The following is a 22,087-nucleotide window of genomic DNA, read 5'->3' on the forward strand; positions in this document are numbered from 1 at the left end:
AGCTGAAGTCAATTTTGTAGATTTTCTTGGGTTTTTTTCTCCTACTTTGAAATTATAAAACAATATGATTCTAAAGTAAGCTTGTTAAAAGATTAGAGAGAAACCAATACATTGACAGAAGACAACGAGAAATAATATGAGACCTTAATAACCTCTTCTATTACTCCCAAGAAACACTGTATACCATTCCATGGAAACGTAGCTTAAGAGTACGAAGTTGGATCCCATCTTTGGTGGCAAACAAATGCACTTGGATCTGTTTCCATGCTCTATTTCAGTTCCGACAAGGTGATCAACTCGAGCACAGTACAATGGCAGCACAAGAGATGGTTTTTTTATTTACCAGAAATTATGTTACAGGTTGGGCATATATAAAAGGGTGACAAGTTACATCACTTGGTGGAGGGAGATTTGAGCATAGTGGTGATCACTGAAAGGGACCAGCACAGAGGGGGCATGTGTAGAAGTGTGCTTTGAGAAGTTGAGAGTGGCAGGCTGAATGCATGAGGTGCCCACACTTGAAAACTTGGCACGGATCTCGTGATGTGTGAAGATCCTCAAGGCAAACAGGGCAATCAGACTGCGAAGCATTCTCCAAGCACTGTGAGGAGAAAGAATGGCATGTTTATGCTGCTACTGGCTGCAGAACTACAAATGAATTAATTATTTAGATTTTTTTGTTTCTTGCAAATCAAATTTGCTTACTAGATTGGTTCACTCTGTGAAAGAAGAGATGATGATTCAAGATCCCTAAACAATGCAAACTTCATTTTCTTTTAATAAACCTTGTCCATTAGTTATTTTTCTGGCATGGAATGCACTGACATATTTTACTTTAATTTGTATGGAAAAATTGTTTCCCTTTATGAGAGATTAGGATAACTAGAGGGATTTCAGAACGAATTTTACCTGTTATGTAAAAGTTCCACTGTATATATGTGCATATACAAAAGGAGAAGGTAAGATGAAAAGTTTATTGAAATGGGGAGAATATGGCGCACTGCACGTAAGTTGAACATGTTGTTTTTTACGGTTGGGGTGAAGAGCTCCAAGAAAGAATACTGTACATTAAATGGAAGTAGAAGACACCAAAATAGACTGACAAGAACACATTAATATTAATAGTAAGTCTAATAGATTTAACAAGGTAACATACAGAACTTAGTTTGTTCCATAAATTGTGAATATGACTATCCCAAGATAATCTACAAACAATATTAATAACCAGGAGGCATGTGGTATTGGTTCTAAAATAATTATTGGTTCAATATTGATCATGATGTTTCCTTGAGGCTTAATTTTGTTAGAAAAATAAATTGCATTTGATTTATCTATACTTCAACCAAGGGATTTTCAATGCAACAATGTCAGAGAGTAAAAATCATTCGCCTTGACTGGGTTGCGAACCCGAATCCCTCACTGTACGGTCGAGTGCTTTAGCCAGTTAAGCTATCGAGGCATCCTCTTTAACTCTGAAATTTTGGGGGATTTAAAGGAATAAAATGTTGTGACGAAATACCATATATAAAATGTCACAGGCATTCATAGTCGTGTGCAATGCGCCACAGTCCATGAGGTTAAAGCCAACTTATAAACACTTAGGCTGTTTCTACATTGACTAATTCCAAAGAAACAGCTGCAACAGTCACTTTTAACAGAGTAATCTGCTTATATGCATTTCAATGCAACAATTTTGGAGGGTAAAAATCATTCGCCTTGGCTGGGATTCGAACCCGGGTTAGAATCCCGGCCAAGGTCCGCTTCCTCCAACTAAATTACACTGCTCAACTAAGGTAAGGCAGCAAAGGGAAAGGAGGGCCATTGGTCTATAAATACGGTCGATTGGAATTGATTCTTGTGGGCAAGAGCAGTCAATGGTCATCAATTTAGTGAGAGAGTAGATATGATCAGCCGAAGTGCTGTGATGGACTTCAGTCTCCTAAGAAGATACAGCTTGAGATTCAGCAATATGCCCCTGCATCCAAAGTCCTCTGGGAGTAAGACACTATCACTGTTAAGCAATTTTCAACTTTATAAATAAAAATAGACGTTTTGTATTATTTTCAAATGATAAGGGATAGTTTTAGTTGGATTTTTGATAGTTAAAAGTACCAAAGTTACTTGTATCACAGACATTGTCATCAAAGACCCAATAAAGAATGGGGAAAATTTTTAGATGATTTATGAGTGAGCATAACAGAGCAAGTCTTCTAATTGAAAAGCTTCACACTGTGAAGAGTGTGTATCAAATGAAAGTCTGTGCAACAAAATAATACACATCCTTTGATATCATATCATCCTTTCACTGCCCATCAGCTCAGAGATGGGACTTCGAATGTGGCATCCACCTGCATTGCCTTGGAATGAATCAGAAGGTTTGGTTGAAACATGCATCATAATGAAATAAATGGGTGAGTTGCAGCAAAATGCTTCACCTCACCTAACATTGGTATTCCCACTATGAGTATTTTTGCATTTGCAGTCTAAATCCCTTCCAGGAGATCCACTGTGACTTTGGTACCTCGTGAAAAGGGCTGACACTTGAATAAGAGTGCTTTGCAAGTTCTCTGCATTGTATTTGGAAACTTTAGGGTCAATGCAAATTATCTCAGCTATCGACCACCTCCCTAATAATTACTCCAGGGTCAACAGAGCTCTCTTGCCTAAATACCCCCACTCCAACTAATCAGAAGTCCATGCGCTTATGTGATGTACAGGAGGTGAATAAGAAGAGTTCATGGCAGACCTGCATCAGATACATATGTATGTATCAGATGCATAAATACATGGTACCCTGCAAGACACCCCTAGGTTGTGTGGCAGGGGTGATTACAAACCAGCCTACTTTGGACAAAGAAAATTTCCCCTTAGCAGTTTAACTATTCAGATCCCTTATCATTCATGGAAAAATGGACATCATAAATCTATCAGTTCTTCGTTTAATCTCTCTAATGAAGAATGATGGTGCTAATAACTCATTTTCAACATCATCACTAAGGGACCTCCTTCAAATCTATGCAAGAGGTTTTATCCGCAATTTAACCTTCACTCTGTGAGTGATTCCAACTTCATGAGGATCCCATGCACTAGCAGCATATTTTAAGGGAGGCCGAACCAGTAAAAGGTTCTTTTACTCATCATTACATTTACCCAATACTCTTCCAATAAATCCTAATTTTTTGTCAGCTGGTCCACAATTAGCTTGCACCACAATTGACCATTCTCTACTTATTGCACTCCACCTACCTATCAGGCCTTCCCTACGCAACATTCTTCCCTCCACACAGATCACTCATTGAAGCTCATAGTCTTTAGACTTAAAGTCTTCACTCAAAAACATTTTTGTCTTAACTATTACCTAACTAAATGTTCTACTCGCTCGTATGCACTCCCCCATATTTTCATGTTTATAGTAAGAGAGTAACTTGCCATATGAATTCAATTTTAATAAAAAGCTCTCATACTTTGGTATTGGTACATGTGAAACACTGACTCCTGGAGTTTCTACTGCAACTTCAATAACTAAAAGATCTTACAAATTGCTAAGATTCATTTCATTCCTCCCCTCCACCTGATTTTGTCCTACAGTCAATCATGCTTAGAACTTTTAAAGAACTTTGAAAACTTAAGGGTATTACACAGTATTGGAATGCAAAACAGTGGGTACAAATACACCAAATACGAAGCAGTAATCGATAGGGATTTTTTTAAAGAAAGCAATTAACTAGAATTTCGGGATGCCAAAGAATCTTTTCAAGAAAACATGAAAAGCGATAGGGGATGCTCACGAATTAAAATTCCTTATGTAAAATAAGAGGTGCGAAAACATCAAGGAAAAAACTCACAAGTTTAAGACTATATGTCCTGTGTCGTAAATATACAAATGTTGGGACCGTAATATGGGGTTTAACAGTTGACAGATAGTCCACGTAGAAATATGTAATGAATGAAGACCATAGTGGTGAACTTTTGAGGAAAGCATGCGACAAGTTCTTATTTACACTTGTACTCGGGCAAAATCGTAACAAATGGCTAGGCCATTCGGCTATATAAGGCTAAAATAATTAACTGTACGCATACAACGAAACATTTTAAGTGGATTACTTCGTCAATTACTGAAATCTGTGTTGAATCAGTCACTAGTGATGATCATCTGCAGACAGTACTTTCAAATGAATACTGCAATACGATTACAGTCATTGGTGCAGTTTTACCACAAAAGCACACACCTCCCTAAATTAAGCAATGAGAACTAAATGTGGCTTACGTACTCGATGAGTATTGATGATACTGGCGGGCAAGCAGAAATTACATGTCTCGCAATGGAAAAAGTTATTTTTCCCTCCAACACGACACAATCCGCAACCTTCACAGTGGTATTGCCCCTTGTCTCTATCGTCAAAAATCCGACACTTTAAGCAGGCATACTGGAAAGATAAATGACAAGTAAATAAAAGTACCAAACATGGCCATGGGATAATTACGCACCAGAGGTAAACAACCACACACCTTGCCGAACACAACTGAACAGGATTCGCATGCAGTTTGAAGTCTTTGCCGCGTTTGACATTCGGAACACACCAGCTCAATTACCTCAAATCTATTCATAGAATGCTCTTCATTGTCATCATGGCAAAAGCGGCACGCATATACCTTGCCGCAGCATGGGGCCTGAAAGAAATTAGGCTATTAAATATGTTGTGGGCATAATATTAATACCCGAGCGACCACATACAAAGAGACAACAAAGATGAACAAAAGTCATGCCCAGAAATTCAACTTAGGCTTCGCAAAAGATACGTATTTTGGAACGTACAACAAACTTGCAATTCCTTTGGTAATGCTGGCATTCTGAATCCATAATCGACCGGATGCTGTCCCAGGCCTCTTGGCACAAGCGAAGAATGTTACTCAAGCCCAGTTTTAATACCAGCAGGATTAGCACAACAATAAATAAGAAGTACTGATTCATGAGTTAATTCCGTGCGTATTGCTATCCTGCGATTGTTGTAACGTAAGTTCGAAGTTCGGTGTTGAGATCAGTTGACTAACTAAGCCGCCCATTGAAATAACGAGTCGAAAAGAAATGGCCATGAGATAATACTTTGAATTTCAAAAGCATATCCATGAACTATGATAGAAAATAAGCATTACTTCCTAAACTTCAGACATCAGCAATGGACAATATTACAATTCCAGTTCCGTGACACCGACCGGCTCTTTTTTAGACCTTATTCCAGGCCACCTGCGAGAGAGTTTCTCAACTAAGAGAAGCCGACAAATTTTCTCCCTCCACAATATGTATTCTTCCCGGGAGGGATCCGTTTTCTGTTCAAAACGAATCTTCATACCTGTGGTAGCTTTACAAGAATTTTGAATTTCTCCGCTCTTGTCTTGGTGAAAATTGCGGAATACAGCGGTAGAATCTAGAAGATGTTGCCCCTTTGGGCTGCAAATAAAGGGGAGGGAAACATTTAATATTTTCGAGGGAAGTTGAGAGGTAGGTGAGTTGCGCAATAAGATTCATTTTTCACGAGCTCATTACCAATCAATCAATTCTGGAATCACTTTTAGATTAAGAAACGATCAAAAGTTATTTCATTTGTTGACTAATCATACGATAAACACAAGTTTATCGATTAGAGACATTTTGGAAGAGTGCGAGGAACATCGACATAAAAGAACACAATTTCAAGAATTCTAGACCTCCGGCTTCTCTCTCCAACCATTCCGACACCACCCAGACCCGCGACGACTGGGATCTCTCCAGTGCCCTCACCCCTTGCATCCCAACTCACCTTCAGCCTCAAACCCACGCCCTGTCACCCAGGGCCGTTATCGGGGATGTGTCGTGGGGGAGGCAACGACACGGCCGCGGACGAGAGGGAGTAGGCCCCATATTTCGCTCGGACCTCAGCCGCAGGACACATCCAAGAGTCCGATGAGCGGAGTGGAAGTGAAAAAGTGCGACCAATTGGAGACCCGCCTGATTTAAACTCAAACAACGTTATAAATCCCGCATCCCTCGCCTCCAGTACTACGTCATTGTCTTCACAAGATACCAGCAAAAAATTTTTTTAATTAAAAATTATTCACGATTTCATGATTTTTTTTAAGGCATCTTTTAAAGAAGAGTCAATTTTGATTTTGAGAAATTTTAAATAGCATGAGCTCATGGCGCCCACACTGATGAGGGCGCGCACCATCGGAAAAATATCAAGAGCGGAGCCAATTCGGAATAAGGTGACCTACGTGACCGAGGTTGGGATTCGAACCCGCGACCCTCAGACCGGAGCACAACGACATTACAAGGGCTCAAGAGCCTACGGAGCGACAGTTCACCGTCGGTTCACTCTCGGTGGAGCAAGCAGAGGAGATTGAATGGACTCCCTTGTGTCCCGATCCTGGGTGCGCGAGACAGCCCGGGCGACATCGGTGAGAAAATAATACAGCTCTTCGAGATGAGGTTGCGACTTGGAGGAAAGGGTCTTGTGGTCCCGCCACCGCCTTCAATGCCGGAAACGGAAAAGCAAACTCTCCATTACCGACAACTCCTCCGTGGAGGACAAGACCAACCCCCACCTTCCCACCCACCCACGTCACCCGTCCACAGAAAACAATCGTGAATTAACATATGAAAAATGATCGGCGGGCGGATTTCCGTTGGCAGCTTAATTAATCTGTTGCGCGCGCCGAATGATAAAAGAAATGTTTCGATGCTAGGGGGAATGGGCGGGAGGGTCTTAGTGAGTCGTGAAGGCGGGGGGCGTTGTTCTAGGACGTGGATGGGGGGCCGAAGAAGAAGCAATTGACGTGGTGAGGGCGTCAGGACAAACCGGCGAAGGAATTTGGAGACGTCTCATTAAACGCGTGTCACCGTGATTGAATTAGAGGTAGCGTATAAGGGACGGCGAGGCGGGGGCCGGGAGGCGATGGGGTAGTTGGAATAGGGAAGGGGAGGATACTGCAAGGTTCGGGACGGTTAAGGACCTATTGACGGAACCTCTGTTACCCACCCCTTCCTCCCCGTCACGCCTGTCGGCAGCCGCCTCCTCCCACACCCCCAACCTTGCAAACATGTAGCCCATTTTCTTCATCTCTCCCCAAACGGTACAAATCAGATTTGCCATGGCAAAAGCAAGAAAAAATCTCTTTCGACAAACATGAATCTGGATTCTCTTCACCCAAAATCAAATCAAAATTCGCTCCTAATCAAAAACAGATGTTCGCCCACGTTTAAATTCGTTGAACTAATATCTAACTGTGGTCTAAATGCGGCAAAGTGTCCCCATAAAGTGCATCCAACTTTACTTTAAACTCCTCGCATTTCTTCCCATTCAAAAACAAAACGCGAATTACCGCTCTTTTTCCATCTTAGCAAAAATCACGAAACACATCTTACTCGAATGGCTGCCAAATCCAAACTAACCTTTAAATCAGTCTGAAATTTGTTTCACCGTCGTTTCATAGATGGCAGCACACGATGATAACATAAACTTCCCTCAGGAATTCCCTTATTAGGTACATATTGAACCGCCCTCGTAAACCCTGAGTGTGTGTGTAAATGCAACTCACAAAGGTCTAGCACACCGGAGTGATTGCTTGTTTATGTAAATATGTTCTGTTTCACTACATTTGTTTTATAATTTGGCTTGCATCTGTGTGACTGGCAGGTCACTGTCATAGGAGAGATCCTTTAAACCCTGAGTGTGTGTGTGAATGCGATTTATGGGAGCGCTGTTATTCCTGAACACACCTTAATGATTGAGAGGCTGTAAGTTTTTTTTAATGTTTCTTATTTATTTAGTGTGTAATTCAAGTATGAGCGGGTCACTGTTTCTTAAACACACCCAAGTGACCTAGGGTGTGCTCCCTGTCCCACCCCTTATTTGTAACTTTGTTTTTTCCCTGCCTCCTTTCAACTTTGTGTCAATAAAGTTTACGGTCTCGGCTATCCCATTTTCAAGATCAGTAAAACATACCAATATTACAAATTAGGAATAATAATTTACAAACATAAATATTTTAAATGTGATTTGCATCCACCTAAAATGTATATAATAATCATTTTCATGATATTTTTGAAAATGATTTTTGAGTGAAATATTTTCATCCCCAAAATTTTGGAGATCCATTCTTTTTCCATGCATTCAGGGATAGATATAGGAGAAGATATCCTATCATTCCCATATCCAGGATAGCCTGCCCCTGCAAAAAATTGTCATGCATTGTCTAACCAGTGATGGCTGGTTTAAGTAATCCAACTAGCTATCACTGAATGAATACACTTAATGAAATCAGATGTCCTGTACACCAAAGATGAAATAAAAAACTCTCCATCCACAACAAAATATAAGAGAGCACTTCACAAGTTCATTTTCCTCAGGTACAAAATTTAACCAGTATACCTTCCCTCATTTCACTCAGCTGCTAAGAGCACTGTTTCTACTTTTTCTTTTGTCATCTCAAGCATAAAGATTTTGCATCATTATTTTTAGTTAATGTTATGTTTCTCATTACTCTTCATGTATTGTTAATGTAATTAATTTCTTCATTTCAATGTCAGCAACTTAATTATATATATATATATATATATATATATATATATATATATATATATATATATATATATATATATATATATATATATACCATGTAAAAAATAATTCTTACTAAGTATATGTATTCTTTCCTCAAATTCATAGGGTTTACGCAGGTATTTCACATCCCCCTTCTCTTTGTGGGTTTTTACTAGGTGAGCAATGCCACCCTCTCCCTAACTTTTCCCACAAACTGCATACTTTGCTTAGACTTTCCCTATTTTATTGTTCTCTTTCTTTTTTGTCATTTACTTTGAGTATCTGTAAATGTGTTGGTGTATACTTAATTTATATATAGTATGTACAGGTATCTGTATGTACGTACACATGGATGTGTGTGTGTGTATATATATATAAATATATATATAAATATACACACACATTAAAGATGGCTCTCTCTCTCTCTCTCTCTCTCTCTATATATATATATATATATATATATATATATATATATATATATATATATATATATATATATATATATATATATATATAGAGAGAGAGAGAGAGAGAGCTTTCTTTAATTTCCCTCCCAGCATTCCCTGCTCCACACCTCCCCTCTCCGCCCATACCCCTTTCCCCTCTCCAGCATATTTTCAGTCTCACTTGAAGAAGGCCTCTGAGAGGGCCGAAAGCTCGGACAATTTACTCTGTGAGTGTCCTTTTAAATGTTGCTATTCTATTTGTGTTCTATTGTGCCGTCCCATTATTGTGCTGCTCGTGTGAGTTTTTCCGTAGAATCTTTATATATATATTTTCAATATGCAAATCTGTGCATAATGTATTTCTGTCTGTCATATGTATTTATGTGTTTGCATGTAAATATAAATTTTATGGCTAATATAATAAGTATGAGACGATGGGTTAAATGGAAGGAGAGACCACTTGGTCACAATTTCACCCAAATAATGTGATAACCTTTACGAGGGTGGCCCCATAACTATCCGGCTTGACCTAGAGATAGTGGTAATTATTTGAAAAATATCACTGTATTTAGTTGCAAGTTTGAAGATGCTAAATTGTTTATTATTTGTTTGGCAGCCATCAATAGTGAACATTTTCAGTGAATTTGTGAAAATGGAGAAAATGGTCATTGTTATATGATACAGTACTTTTATTTGCAAGGTCTCAGCCCAACCAATATAAAATATGAACTGGACTCTACTCTGGGTGAGTCTCCTCCTTTGTTTACAGAAGTAAAATATTGGGTAGCAGAGTTTAAACTAGGCCGTACCAGCTGTCAAAATGAGAATCGCATTGGTCGACCAAATGAGTTGACGATTCCAGAAACGGCGAATAAAATCCACAAAGTGATACTGGATGATCATGGACTGAAAGTGATCTAGCAAGCTAGCAGACATAGTAGGCATTTCAAAAAGTGTGGTACATTGCATATTAACTGAAAATTTCTACATGAGAAAGCTGGGTGCAAGATGGGTGCTGTGTTTGCTTACACTCGAGCATAGTTTCTTGTTGTAGCAAAGTTTCACAGCAACAAACCAGAATATTTGTGCCATTTCATAACCATGGATGAAATATGGGTCCATTACTTCACACCCGAGATCAAAGAAAAATCAAAACAATGGATTAAAAAGGGAGAACCGGCTCAAACGAAGGCAAAGACCATTTCATCTGCAGGCAAGGTCATGGTGTCGTTTTTTGGGATGCACATGGGATACTTTTCATTGACTATCTTGAAAAAGGAGAAACTATCGACAAAGAGTATTATGTAAACTTATGGCAATGTTTGAGCGAAGAAATTAAGCAAAATCGGCCGCATTTGGCTAAGAAGAAAGTGTTGTTTCGTCAAGGCAATGCAACCGTTCACAAATCCGTTATTGCAATGGCCAAAATTCATGAATTAAAGTTTTAATTGCTACCTCATGCACTCGATTCGCCAGATTTAGCCCCCTTGGATTATTTTCTGCTTGCAAACTTGAAAAAATAGCTCGGTGGTCAAAGGTTTTCCAACCGAGAAGAAGTGATGTAGGCAGTTAATGGCTATTTTGAGGAGCAAGACAGTTCTTATTATAAAAAGGGTATCGAACTTGAAAGATCTGGTGCTTTCCCGGCGTATTAGTTGGGTGAATTCTTCTCGGGTCTTCCACCGGGTCAATGGCTCCATAGCTGCCGACGTTTCGATTCGCGACTCGGTCATCATCATCAGGGCTGATTGCCGTTCCGCCGAAAAGTTTTCGGCGGAACGGCAATCAGCCCTGATGATGATGACCGAGTCGCGAATCGAAACGTCGGCAGCTATGGAGCCATTGACCCGGTGGAAGACCCGAGAAGAATTCACCCGGTATCGAACATATTGAACATCGCTGGGATAAGTGTAAAGAGCTGAAAGGAGAGTATGTTGAAAAATAAATACATTTTTTTTTCAAAATTTTTGTGTTTCCTTTGTCGGGTCATGCACTTCCGGGACCACACTCGTATCTACAGGCCTGTATCTATCTATCTAAAGATACTATGTAATGAATGACTCTGTGATAGAATAAAATATTTATTATCATGCTTATAATCAAGATTCCAGGTCATGACTGTGGAAGAAGACATCAATGACCTCTTGAACTAAACATTTACATATCTGAAGCAGTCCCTTCCTAAGGGTTTCAAATAGAGCCATCCTTTCAATCCTTTCGCAGATGCCAAGTACTCTTCCTCCCATGAGCCTTTTAGTACACTCTGCAAGGTCCCTCCAACATTGCCAGATTTACTCCTGGTCTTGAGAGACTAAGACTTGATTTTGGTCACCAAGTGACCCAATCGGGCAATTGCAATTTCCTATTTTACTAAAACAAGCTCTTTTAGCACTTCAATTAGAATTTTTTTAAATTGGCTTTAAAAACTAATTCTAATAACACCATATTAAAAATCAGATTCATAATTTCTGTTAACCACCAAATTTAATCCATGGAATCCATGGAAGAAAAAACATGCACACACACAAATAATTTCCAGTCAACAAAGTTAACTGCATTTTCATTGAATATGAAAATATTTTATCAGTATCCACTACCTTATTTGTTTGCTATATTACCATATGTTCCACAAAAAATATCTTCCATAAAACACAATAATACTGAATGAAATCATTATAGGGAACATATATTTGAGTAACATGCATATACAATGGTAAACATTTGGCATAACAATGAAAATTTTTTTTGAAAGTGTAACTTATCGATTGTTACATTGTCATACTTCGCTAACAAGGAGAAACTAAATATCCCTGTGTTTGCAGATGTGTTACATTTACAAATTTGCGATTATATGATTATAATCACAGTGCGAAGTACACACAAAACCATCAAGTGAATACTGTACTGCCAAAACAATTTGAGCAGTACCAAAATCTGCTTTTCTTGTCCATTGCTTACAGAATCAGCTCTTTTAAAGTTTTCTTGGACATAAAAAGCAAAAATTATAATCAGCTGCAAAACAAATTTTTAGGCACTATAAAATGCATGTTTTCAGGGTCAGTTATTCATGAAATGTTTCCATAAACTAAACTGACCTATTCACAGGATTATTTTCACTGTAAAAAGGTTAAATAAATTAAATAAAAGTGTCTTAACACAATTTTAAAGTACAATTTCTCATAGAGAAAAAAGATTCACATTAAATTGTGACAAAAGATCACACAATCTGCCACGATGTATGTCATAGCTAATGCTTTTTGACCAATGAATTTCTTCTTCATTCAAAGGAAATAGGGATTTAATGAAGGCAGTATTCTTAGTCTGATGACCTCCGACAACAACCTCTCCAACTTTATGGCCCCACCTTTTCTCTTAAAATTAGATCCACACTTATAAAATATGCATAAAATAGTTTTAATATTATATGTTATTGTATTTTGAATGAATTTTAAACTGTATATCAAAATGATCAAAGTTTAATTGTATATAGCAGTATTGTACAAATAGTATTATTGCATTAGAAGTTATAAAGACAACATAAATTATTCAATGATTTACTGTACTGAAGTAAAATGCGATGAATGGGCATTCAACTACTTCACCTCATCAACTACAGTAAATTTTTATGAACATTCCTTTGCCAATTTTTTTTATCAACCCTCCCTCTACCGCCCATTTTAATGAAGCAGTTTGTGTCATGAACTCTTCTGCCCCCACCAATTTCCATCATCCTGTTCTAGCTATTCTTGGAGCTTGCCCTTTTTTATCTCGTGCTCAGATTTGGAATATGAATTTTTATTTTCCAATCAAGCTCCCTGCATTTGTGTCAAATGCATACAACCTCCAGTCTTCATTTAAATTTTAATTTTTACGTTTCATTGCATTTTGAAGCAAAATAACTCTCTACTAAAGCCAAACACTGTTAAAAAAATGTCACTCAATAGATATGATTTTATTCCAATTATACTAGGAAAAAAACTGCTTGTACTGAGAAATAAAAACAGAATTTCTTACAGGCATGTCTTCATTGCTGAATACATGCTGGGAGTTTATTTTATTAATGGTCATAAAATTGATAAAACGCATCTCAACAACCAATTTATATTTCAGATAAGCAATACACAAAATATTAAATGTAAAAACCTGCAGAGATGCACAAAAATATAGAAAAAAATGCGTTAAAAATCAGAGTATAATCTCTTGAGCGTTTGACAGTGAGCATCTATCTGTTATTTCTGGGTTCAGAAACTTAAATTTGAGGTATTCACTCCAATGATTTACATGAAAATCAATCTGAAGCACATCAAAATTACATCAATTCCCATACTATATAAATTCTCAAATGTTATATAAAATTCGTGGCACACAACTTTGAAGTTTCACTGTCCTCAGTTTATAACTGTGTGCATGACCTTCGTGGCCAAGTAGAAGTAACACGCTGTCACCACCTGCGAAATGTGGTGCAGAACTATTAATTACATTAAATGGCACATGATTTTTTAGTACAAATGTTTACATAAAAACGAATTCCTTTATGGAAAATAAAAATCATGTACAGATAATCTGCTCACATTATGTCAAGAGTTCACTTTATTTGGTTTGTTTTTACCGTTAATTATTCCCATTGCATATATTTATGGTAATGAACATTACATTTATTTCAGCTCACATTGCACTTTAATGAATGGGTGAAGTTCTGAGGCTGTGGTCCCATCCAAAACTTTACAAAATGATATCGGCTGACTTTTAACAGGCGTCTTGGTCCCTATAAGCTCGGAAGTTGGAGACTCTGCACTTCCAATACTTTATTGATGAATAATATTTCAAAAGAACACTGCAGTTATGGAAACATGATATAAAGATGATTAAATAATATTTACCTTGGCATCATGGGTATATATTTATATATCTCCACTATTTCACATTTTTGACCTTTTCAAAGTGACAGGTTTTGTATATATGATCAAGATGAAAGTAATGTTGAATTGGTGACCAACAGCAGATGTTGCTATTCTCTTATTCTTCAGAATCACAATGCACATTTCAATGTGTAGCCATTTTCATAATGTGTACCACAATATTTCCTGCTCTCTAAAAACCTTTATGAAACACTCATGCACAGTGTTTGAAAAAGGAAGGGCTAGAATAGCATTCAATCACAACATGGTAAGCTGCTCTGTTATCCCTTCTTTCACTGATTTCCCAGTGTTCCAATGCGTTGAGGCAGAAGCTTAGGACAATGGAGAATACTAACACTGACACAGCCTTGCCTAATGATGATGTCCTCTTGCAACACTTTAAAGATAAGGTATTCCATCTCCATTTGTCATTAGTTTTATATCACATTGCTCGACTACATCATGCCTAACATAGTTCCAATAACAAATGATGATCATGACTTCTCTGTTGTAATGCCCAAGGTTGTGATGCCTAATACTTAGTGGTAACATGCCAAACTTATAGTGAACTGCCAATGACTACCAACTGCTCTGCAAGGGTCCAAATCATAAAACCAACTGCAGTCATATGCCCACACACTTCACACTAGAGGGCCCTGTGGTGACACATATGGCACTAACAACAATTGACATATCCTCCTCATGACATTCACCATACATACATAAGATGGATGTTGTCAGGTGAAATAGTTTAGTCGGCAGAGTTGGTGAATGAAACTTGGGCAAGTATGTGGCAAACATCCCCTCGTCCCATCTGAGAGCAAGAACTTTGCTTTTTTTTCAGAGTCGCACGTATCAATGAAAGTCAGAGTAGTTATTTTTCAGCTGCCTTCCCACTCTACATTCCACGCAACAATGCAGAGGAATGGGATAAAATGCACCAATGTACAGAGGGAAGCAACATTCCCACTTAAATAGCTAGGACCACTGTGATCACCATCTTTTGGAAGAAAGTTCACTCTGTATGCACCCAATAGAACATCCACTTCCTACACTCAACTGTTGGCCACCAATGCACACAATCACACACATAGATATATACATACATACACACACACAAACATCCAGAAACACAAGAAAATCTAATAACTTACACAGGATATTAAGATGTTTGCTTATGAAGTTCACAACCTGTAAGCTGAATAAACAACACTGGATTTGATTGTGCCATCCGTATTTGAGTACTAAGCATTCAATGCACTACCTTCCCATCATGCCCAATTAAAAACACAGTTGCTGGCATTCTTATGTGTATGTTAGTTAGGGTAAGGATCACCAATATGTTGATAGTAGTCCATTATTATATTTTTTAAATGGCAAATACTGCTGATCTTCATGAGTGGTGAAAATCTTCAGGGAGGTGAATGTCTGCGAGGTGTGATTGTTCAAAGTCGCACAAACTTTGGCAAGATGTCCCCATTGGAGAATGACTCAAAGAGTCAACTGGCCACATGTCTCACGAGAGGGGAATTGTGGTGGAGGCAATGTTTCACACCTCTGCCCAACAATCTTTTTCTCTTCAATAGACATCGTTAAAGTAAACCTCCTCGCAGAGTTGATACATCTTTCCTAAATATGCAATTTCTTCATTGAAGATGTAGGCTGAAATACCATTAGGTGCTTGAGTGTTTTCTCTTCACAATTTCATTGATTAAGGAATGGGTTCACTTAAATCAATATCAGCTAATTGTTTACTCACATCGCTGGGCCACCAACATGTTACAGACTGCCGCCCATCATGATGCTTTCAAACGACTCACAAACATCCTTTCATTTTCAAACTCACTCAGATGTTGGCAATCTTCTTCCGGCTGCTGTTATGGTGGTGGTGGTGGTGGTTGTTGACTGGCAGGGGGGCTGGGGACAGCCCTGGCATGGTGGGACCTGCCATAGCATTGGTAGTGATGCTTGTCATGGCATTGGCAGCTGACTTCCCTGATGAACTGACCCTTGTGGAGCTTGTGTTGTTGCTAGGGCCTGTGCTTGAACGCTGGCTTCCGGATGATGAGGAGCATGACCCACCGAGTGCTGCCACGCCCCTCTTGGGTGCATCCTTGCTTGATGGAGCACTGCCATGGTGCCCCCCAACGGTCACCTGCTGGTGCTTTTGGTGCTGATGCTGGAGTAGCCAGGAGCGTAGGCTGGCATGGAGCAGGGGGAAGGGGGGTCGGCGGGATGGCACTTGGTTCCAGCAGTCGAGCATGAGGCCATAAACATTGGAGGGGCAGTCCTCGGGCCGTGGGAGCAGCTGGCGTGAGCGAATCATCTCAATCACCTCCTGGTTGCTGTAGCCATAATATGGCTAAGGTGGGGAGAGAATGGGCACCAGATGAGCATACCCTTGAGATAGACAAGTTATTCTGTCCAATACGAGTGCCATTACATGATATCAAATTAAATTGAATAAAATATGGACAAAGCTGGCAGTCACAGGCTCTGCTACGGCTCTATAGTTAGAGTCATGCTGCAGCATGACTGTAACTATAGAGCCATATATAGCATGTCATAACTATGAGAGTGAGCTAGGGCTTTCTTTTCTGCCATTTATTTCTAACACAGATACTTCGGGTGTTTTTCTGCAGTTTAAACCATTAACCACAGAGACTGAACACATAGCTACTTGCGACGAATATTTTAATTTGCATCTGAAGGATGGGCTGTGTGACAGTTTTGGAATCCCATAACCTTCTGTCCTCAGCCAAGATGGTTTTTGTCAAATAAGTCCAAAATTTTCACAATATATTATGTCCTTAACCATATTTTGTACACTTTGGACAGCATATTGGAATTTGTTGCTATGTTATATGATTTCAGCAAAGCTTTAGATTGTGTGAACAATACATTTCTTTTGTTGAAACTTCGTGAAATTAGAATTTGTGGCAATGCAATCAGCATGATTCAGTCTTATTAAAAGAAATAAGGCATGAAGTCACCATTATTTTTAGGTGAATATCCCTTCCCTCTAAAAATATCTAAAATCATACCAGTTTTCAAAAACAGTGGCAGCCACTTAGTGACTTAAGTCACTACAGGCCAAGGCAAAATGATTTTTCAAAAGTTTTTGAAAAAGTAATGCAATCCCAAATAATGCTATATCTGGAGAAGTTCTATACGTTTTCTGTTACTCAACATGGGTTCAGGAAAGGGAAGTCCACCTTTTCTGCAATATATAAAACAACAGATAAAAATCTGAATTCTTTGGATAATAAACAATAGACATAAGGTCTCTTGCAAATAATCATTGCAGCTTCTGGCAAAAATGGAACAATTAGGATTAATAGGATTCCCAGGTGAGGATAAATAAAAATAATTAGGATCAATAGCAATGTTACTCTTCTCACCACAATCTCATCACTCAGGATTTTCTCCAAGTTCTTGAACCCATTTTTAATTTAATTTTAAGTTTTTTAACACAAATGACCTCCCTGGTACTTCTCTTGATATTCCAGGGGCTCAGCCAGAATCATATGCAGATAGTATCAATATCATTGTCCCACCCCTTAATTTTGAATATATTTTTGATCAATGAACCTGTGCCAGCCAAGCTAAGTAATGGGTTCAAAGAAAGTGCAGCAGATGCCATGACAATAGTGTTTAACAGAGCCATCCACTAATGAACATTACAATGCAATAATTTCAAAGTGTAAAAATCATTCCCCATGACTGAGATTTGAACCAGGATCAGAGTGTAAGAGGTTGCCTTGGAGTATCAGAGGGAATTTCAGAGCGTAAGAGAATGCCTCAGTAGCTAACTGGCAAAAGAACTCAGACGGACATCAAGGAATTCAGGCTCGAATCTTGGTCAAGGTGAATGATTTCACACTTTGAAATTGTTGCATTGTTAGTAATTATTGTTCTTATAGTATTTAAAACTTGAATGCCTAGAGTTCCTAGGTTATGTTTTAAATTCAAGCATAAATCATGATACCCAACTAATCCTGAGAACAAGTTAACTCCTCATGCATCCAGGGTGAAATTTCAAGGATTACATCTCAATGCCTAGCCAAATTAGGAACCTCACAGTACTTCGGCATCCCAGATGAATGCTCCATACTTTTCATTAAGAATAATAGAATCTTCTGTACCTTTGAATATTATTCTTTTGCTGTTGTATGGTGTGTTCTACTAACATATGTCAATCTGCACTGGAACTCCTCACCTCATTAATCTGCCATACAAGGGCTAAAATGCTTGTTTTGAAACCGAAAAAAGGGCTATCCGATTGATTACAAATGTGCATTTTCTGGTACTTCCTCATTCATTTTTTTTTAAATTGAGCTCCTTAACTTTTCCCTGCACTGACATTTTATATCTCTAGTTATGCACATACCCATTTAAAAATGTTATCATTAAAATAAATGATGTTCACAGTCACTTTACTGAAGGTCAAAATACCTGTCTGTTCCTTTGTACATAGGAGAACATCACTGCTCGCCCTAATACAATAAGAAATCAGCCAATCAGTGCTTCGACTCATGAATTGAAGGCATTCGCAGTTCTTCTGTTTCTAAGTAAAAATCAAGCACTGTCTGCTTGATAAGCTGCACTATAATATCAGTGCATTTAATAAAAACTATACTACCGGGTCAAATCAATTATTATTATTATTATTATTATTATAAAATTAATCGTAGAGTTCATTAAATGACAGTGAAACTGCAAAAAGCAACAAATCACCTGGAGGCCAAATGTATAAACCTCCCACAGCAATACCCCAAAGCTCCAAACATCTGAGTCCGTTGTGAACTTCCCATACAATATGGACTCTGAGGGCATCCAGCGAACAGGCAGCAGTGACTTGGACTGTACACGGTAGTAGTCTGATGAGTAAACATCTCGAGAGAGGCCAAAATCTGATATCTTGACACAGAGGCCATCACCAACAAGGCAGTTGCGAGCCGCAAGGTCTCGGTGGACATAGTGCTGTGCAGAGAGGTATTCCATGCCTGCAAGTATGGCATACAAGAAGGCCCTTGAGGAAAGAAACATTTGCAACAACCACCTTCCTCACAGTGGCTTGCAGAATAGGCTCAGGATTTTTAACTAATTCCACATCCCAGATCCTTCAGATAACTCCAAAATGTTAAGGGGTATAATAAGCATATTCAACTTGATTCTGTGCAGAATTTGTAGAAAATTAATGAAAGGAAAAAGGGTGAGACAAGCTTAATGGATAGATAGAAAGTATCACAGACCAAAGAAAGATTTTATACTGAGTAAACAAGAGTGCATGACCAGGGTGAAAGTCCACATGATAAGTAATATGTTGTTTGTAGTGATTCAGTTCCACTAGCTCTTAGGATGAGAATCAGAATCAACATGAAAGACATCTGTTCTGTATGAGTTTGGACTCTGATTAATGTAGCTGGCAATGTAATGTCATGGTCAGTGCAGACTATTGAACAACAAGAACTAACAGGGAAGACAGCATGAGAGGAAATTTAAAATGATTTCCAGACATTACATGATAGAAGAGTTCATATGTCTTGTAATTAACCCTAATGGTGTTGTTTTGAGAGAAATTGAAAACATAATTGAAAACATGATTTACACAGCAAAACTGGTTACACTTCAAGTTAGGCACAGTCAGTTAATTTCATCCCATTCAGCTAAATAATAGAGTCAATAGCCTTACATTTTCATTATCGCCATCAATAGCCTCACAAATACACATTTTCATTCAAATTTTCAAAGCGAACTGAAAATGTACATATACCTGAGGATAAGAGCTCACAAAATTCTAACCATACTATTAAGGTGCACTGTTTTAAACTTATTGGATCACATAAATCAATTTTTGCAACAAAAAAATCCAAAATTACTATATTTCTACTTCTGGATACGATAAATTTCATTACTCATAGAGTGGATTTTATTATATATCAATTAAAGGGTGGTGAATTAATTCTCTTATTATCAGAGATGGATTCAGCCATTTCTAAATTTCATTACAAAGAAAAGAAATCACTCGATCACCTGTAAGAAGTTATTTAAAACATTGCCTCTGGGTCGTTATCAGCACTATCTCATTCTTTACCGGATGGACTTAATAGTTAAAAAAACAAGATGGAATTCAAATTGAATAGGTCTTCAAAGAGTGAAACCTATAGATTATCTCACTGATGTGACACTTCACCTGAAATCCACATCATTCATCAGCAGAGATTTCAAATTTATTTCATGGGGCAACGAGATTGTCTTTCTCACCAGCTGCAACCTGTGTGGCAATGTGCAGAAGGTCATACTGCCCAAGGGCACAGCTTCCCAACATGGCCCTCTCCTCAGCCACCAAGCCCTTTCTTGACACATCCACAACACCCTCTGACTCAACACGTGGAGAGTGGGTCATCAGGTACTCATGGAGGTCACCCTGCAACAGAAGGAACATAAGATTAGCATTTCAATACTTGCCCAGCATTAGCTTACTCAAAAATGTGTTGTTAAGAGATCATCACCACAAAACACATGTCATTTTGTATTACACAAACCATCATCTTAACTAATTGTAAAACTAGTGTAAGCGATTCTTCCAACTAGGGACATTTTTATTGTGATTCCTGCTATTAAAAGTAGTTAATAGGATGGACTGGCTGCCAAGGTCAAGTGCACCATTGGGGGAGGATGGGGTTGAAACGGAAACAAATTGGATGGGGAGGGGTATGTGGTTAGGGGAAGGATGGGTGGAGGGAGAGAGGAACTCGGCATTAGTCCACTCTAATAACAATTTGTGTCCAGGGGTCAGATGCCATATGTAACGTTCCGTCTGATGGATGGCAAACCCTACTCGGAAGTGCTTCCCATGTGGCAACCTAAAAAGGATGGACCGCTGGTAAATCCTGCTGCCATCAGGATTTGAACCATGACCACCACTGCCCCCTGGGATGGATGCACTAGCTATGACCCCAAATATATCTCTGTCATTAAATCAGTAATTCATTTAAAAGTATGATCAAGGGTCACTAAGGTGAAATTATTTCAACTGTGAGGAAGATAGACTGCTGAGTATAAACTCGATGGTGAAAATGGCATATGTATTGGGAGGACTTGAGAGGATGACTGAACTTCACGATTCTAAAACTAATGTACAAAAATAATCCCAATTAGAATGCAAGAGTTAAACATTAAGTGCTCTTAAAGGAGAAGCAATCATCAGATATGAAGATGCTGCCGGCATTGCATTATCACTGACAAAAGGTCAAAAAATGGACTGTCTGACATTGTTGCTCAAGCCACTATCACGTAATGACAAACTGCGTAATGATATTATGGACTCAGAGAACAGAAAGGAGACATAGAAAATTACTGATAGTGTGTAATGATAACTCTTTTTACTCTGTCATATTGAAGCTATAGGAACTTTCAAGTTTGATTAAAACAAGGGAAATGAGTGTATAGGATTACTGTAGCAAAATAGTGGACATGTATGTAGTCCTTATTAAAAATGACATAGGTTTCAATGATGGCAAATCCAACAAAAGTGATTCATGAACGAAGCACATCGAAGCAAATGATTGCCTGTTTCTTCGGAGTATCTGGACATGTGGCAAGCGTATCGTCAGAGCAACATAGAACCATGAATTCTGAATGCCGTACATGAGCATTTGTTGGCCAAAAGTGCTTGGTGAAATATGGGAAAAGAAACGGCAACAAAGGATCATTCTTCATCCTGACAATGCAAGCTCTCACAGATTGGCTGAAACAACTACCTATTTGACTGGCCAAAACGTCGAATGATGGGTCATCCTCCGTACAGCCCTGATTTAGCGACAAATGACTTCTTTTTATTCTTGTTTATCTAGAAAAAATTGCGTGGCCAATGTTTTGAGGCGCCTGAAGAAGTTGTTGATGCATTCAAAAACCATGTTTTGGAGGTACCTCAATCAGAGTGGGAAAAGAGTAACAAAAGTTGGTTCAAGCGCATGCAAAAGTGTTTTGATTATCGTGGAGAATACTTCGAAAAACAGTTAGGCCATTTTCAACAATAAATTACTGTCTTAAAAATATAAATAGCAACCCTCGTATCAAACTGAGGTTCACATACATGTGTGTGTTTCATGGTTCCTTGATTATATTTTTTCAGAGGCAGGGTCAAAAAGTACCATCA

General features: G+C 38.5%; 2 protein-coding genes across 2 annotated transcripts in view; both read right to left on the bottom strand.

Moving 5' to 3' along the window:
• Nucleotides 1–317: 317 nt before the first annotated feature.
• On the bottom strand, nucleotides 318–5,203 carry LOC139695107 (RING finger and CHY zinc finger domain-containing protein 1-like). The gene is made up of 4 exons (XM_071593740.1): nucleotides 4,817–5,203; nucleotides 4,510–4,671; nucleotides 4,272–4,427; nucleotides 318–601 (listed from the first exon to the last, which is right to left on the bottom strand). Exons 1-4 carry the CDS (start codon nucleotides 4,970–4,972, stop codon nucleotides 428–430), a joined length of 648 nt encoding a protein of 215 aa, XP_071449841.1. The 5' UTR covers nucleotides 4,973–5,203; the 3' UTR covers nucleotides 318–427.
• A 7,857-nt stretch (nucleotides 5,204–13,060) lies between these two features.
• Nucleotides 13,061–22,087, bottom strand: part of LOC139695262 (tyrosine-protein kinase transmembrane receptor Ror-like) — a 31,293-nt gene continuing 22,266 nt past the window's right edge. Inside the window, exons 10-12 of the mRNA XM_071593956.1 lie at nucleotides 20,191–20,353; nucleotides 18,661–18,929; nucleotides 13,061–16,285 (exon numbers count right to left, since the gene is read on the bottom strand). Coding sequence (XP_071450057.1) covers nucleotides 15,770–16,285; nucleotides 18,661–18,929; nucleotides 20,191–20,353 — 948 coding nt within the window. The 3' untranslated portion in view covers nucleotides 13,061–15,769. The remainder of the gene's footprint in view (nucleotides 16,286–18,660; nucleotides 18,930–20,190; nucleotides 20,354–22,087) is intronic.

This window comes from Hetaerina americana, unplaced genomic scaffold (assembly GCF_022747635.1).
Source record: "Hetaerina americana unplaced genomic scaffold, ioHetAmer1.1.p SCAF_6, whole genome shotgun sequence".
Taxonomy (NCBI): Eukaryota; Metazoa; Arthropoda; class Insecta; order Odonata; family Calopterygidae; genus Hetaerina; species Hetaerina americana.

Coding starts and splice junctions, on each gene's coding strand:
- LOC139695107 (XM_071593740.1), bottom strand. CDS start 4,972: ATGAATCAGTACTTCTTATTTATTGTTGTGCTAATCCTGCTGGTATTA. Junction 4,428..4,509: donor GTTCAGTTGTGTTCGGCAAG/GTGTGTGGTTGT, acceptor TTATCTTTCCAG/TATGCCTGCTTAAAGTGTCG. Junction 602..4,271: donor GTATCATCAATACTCATCGA/GTACGTAAGCCA, acceptor TTCTCCTCACAG/TGCTTGGAGAATGCTTCGCA.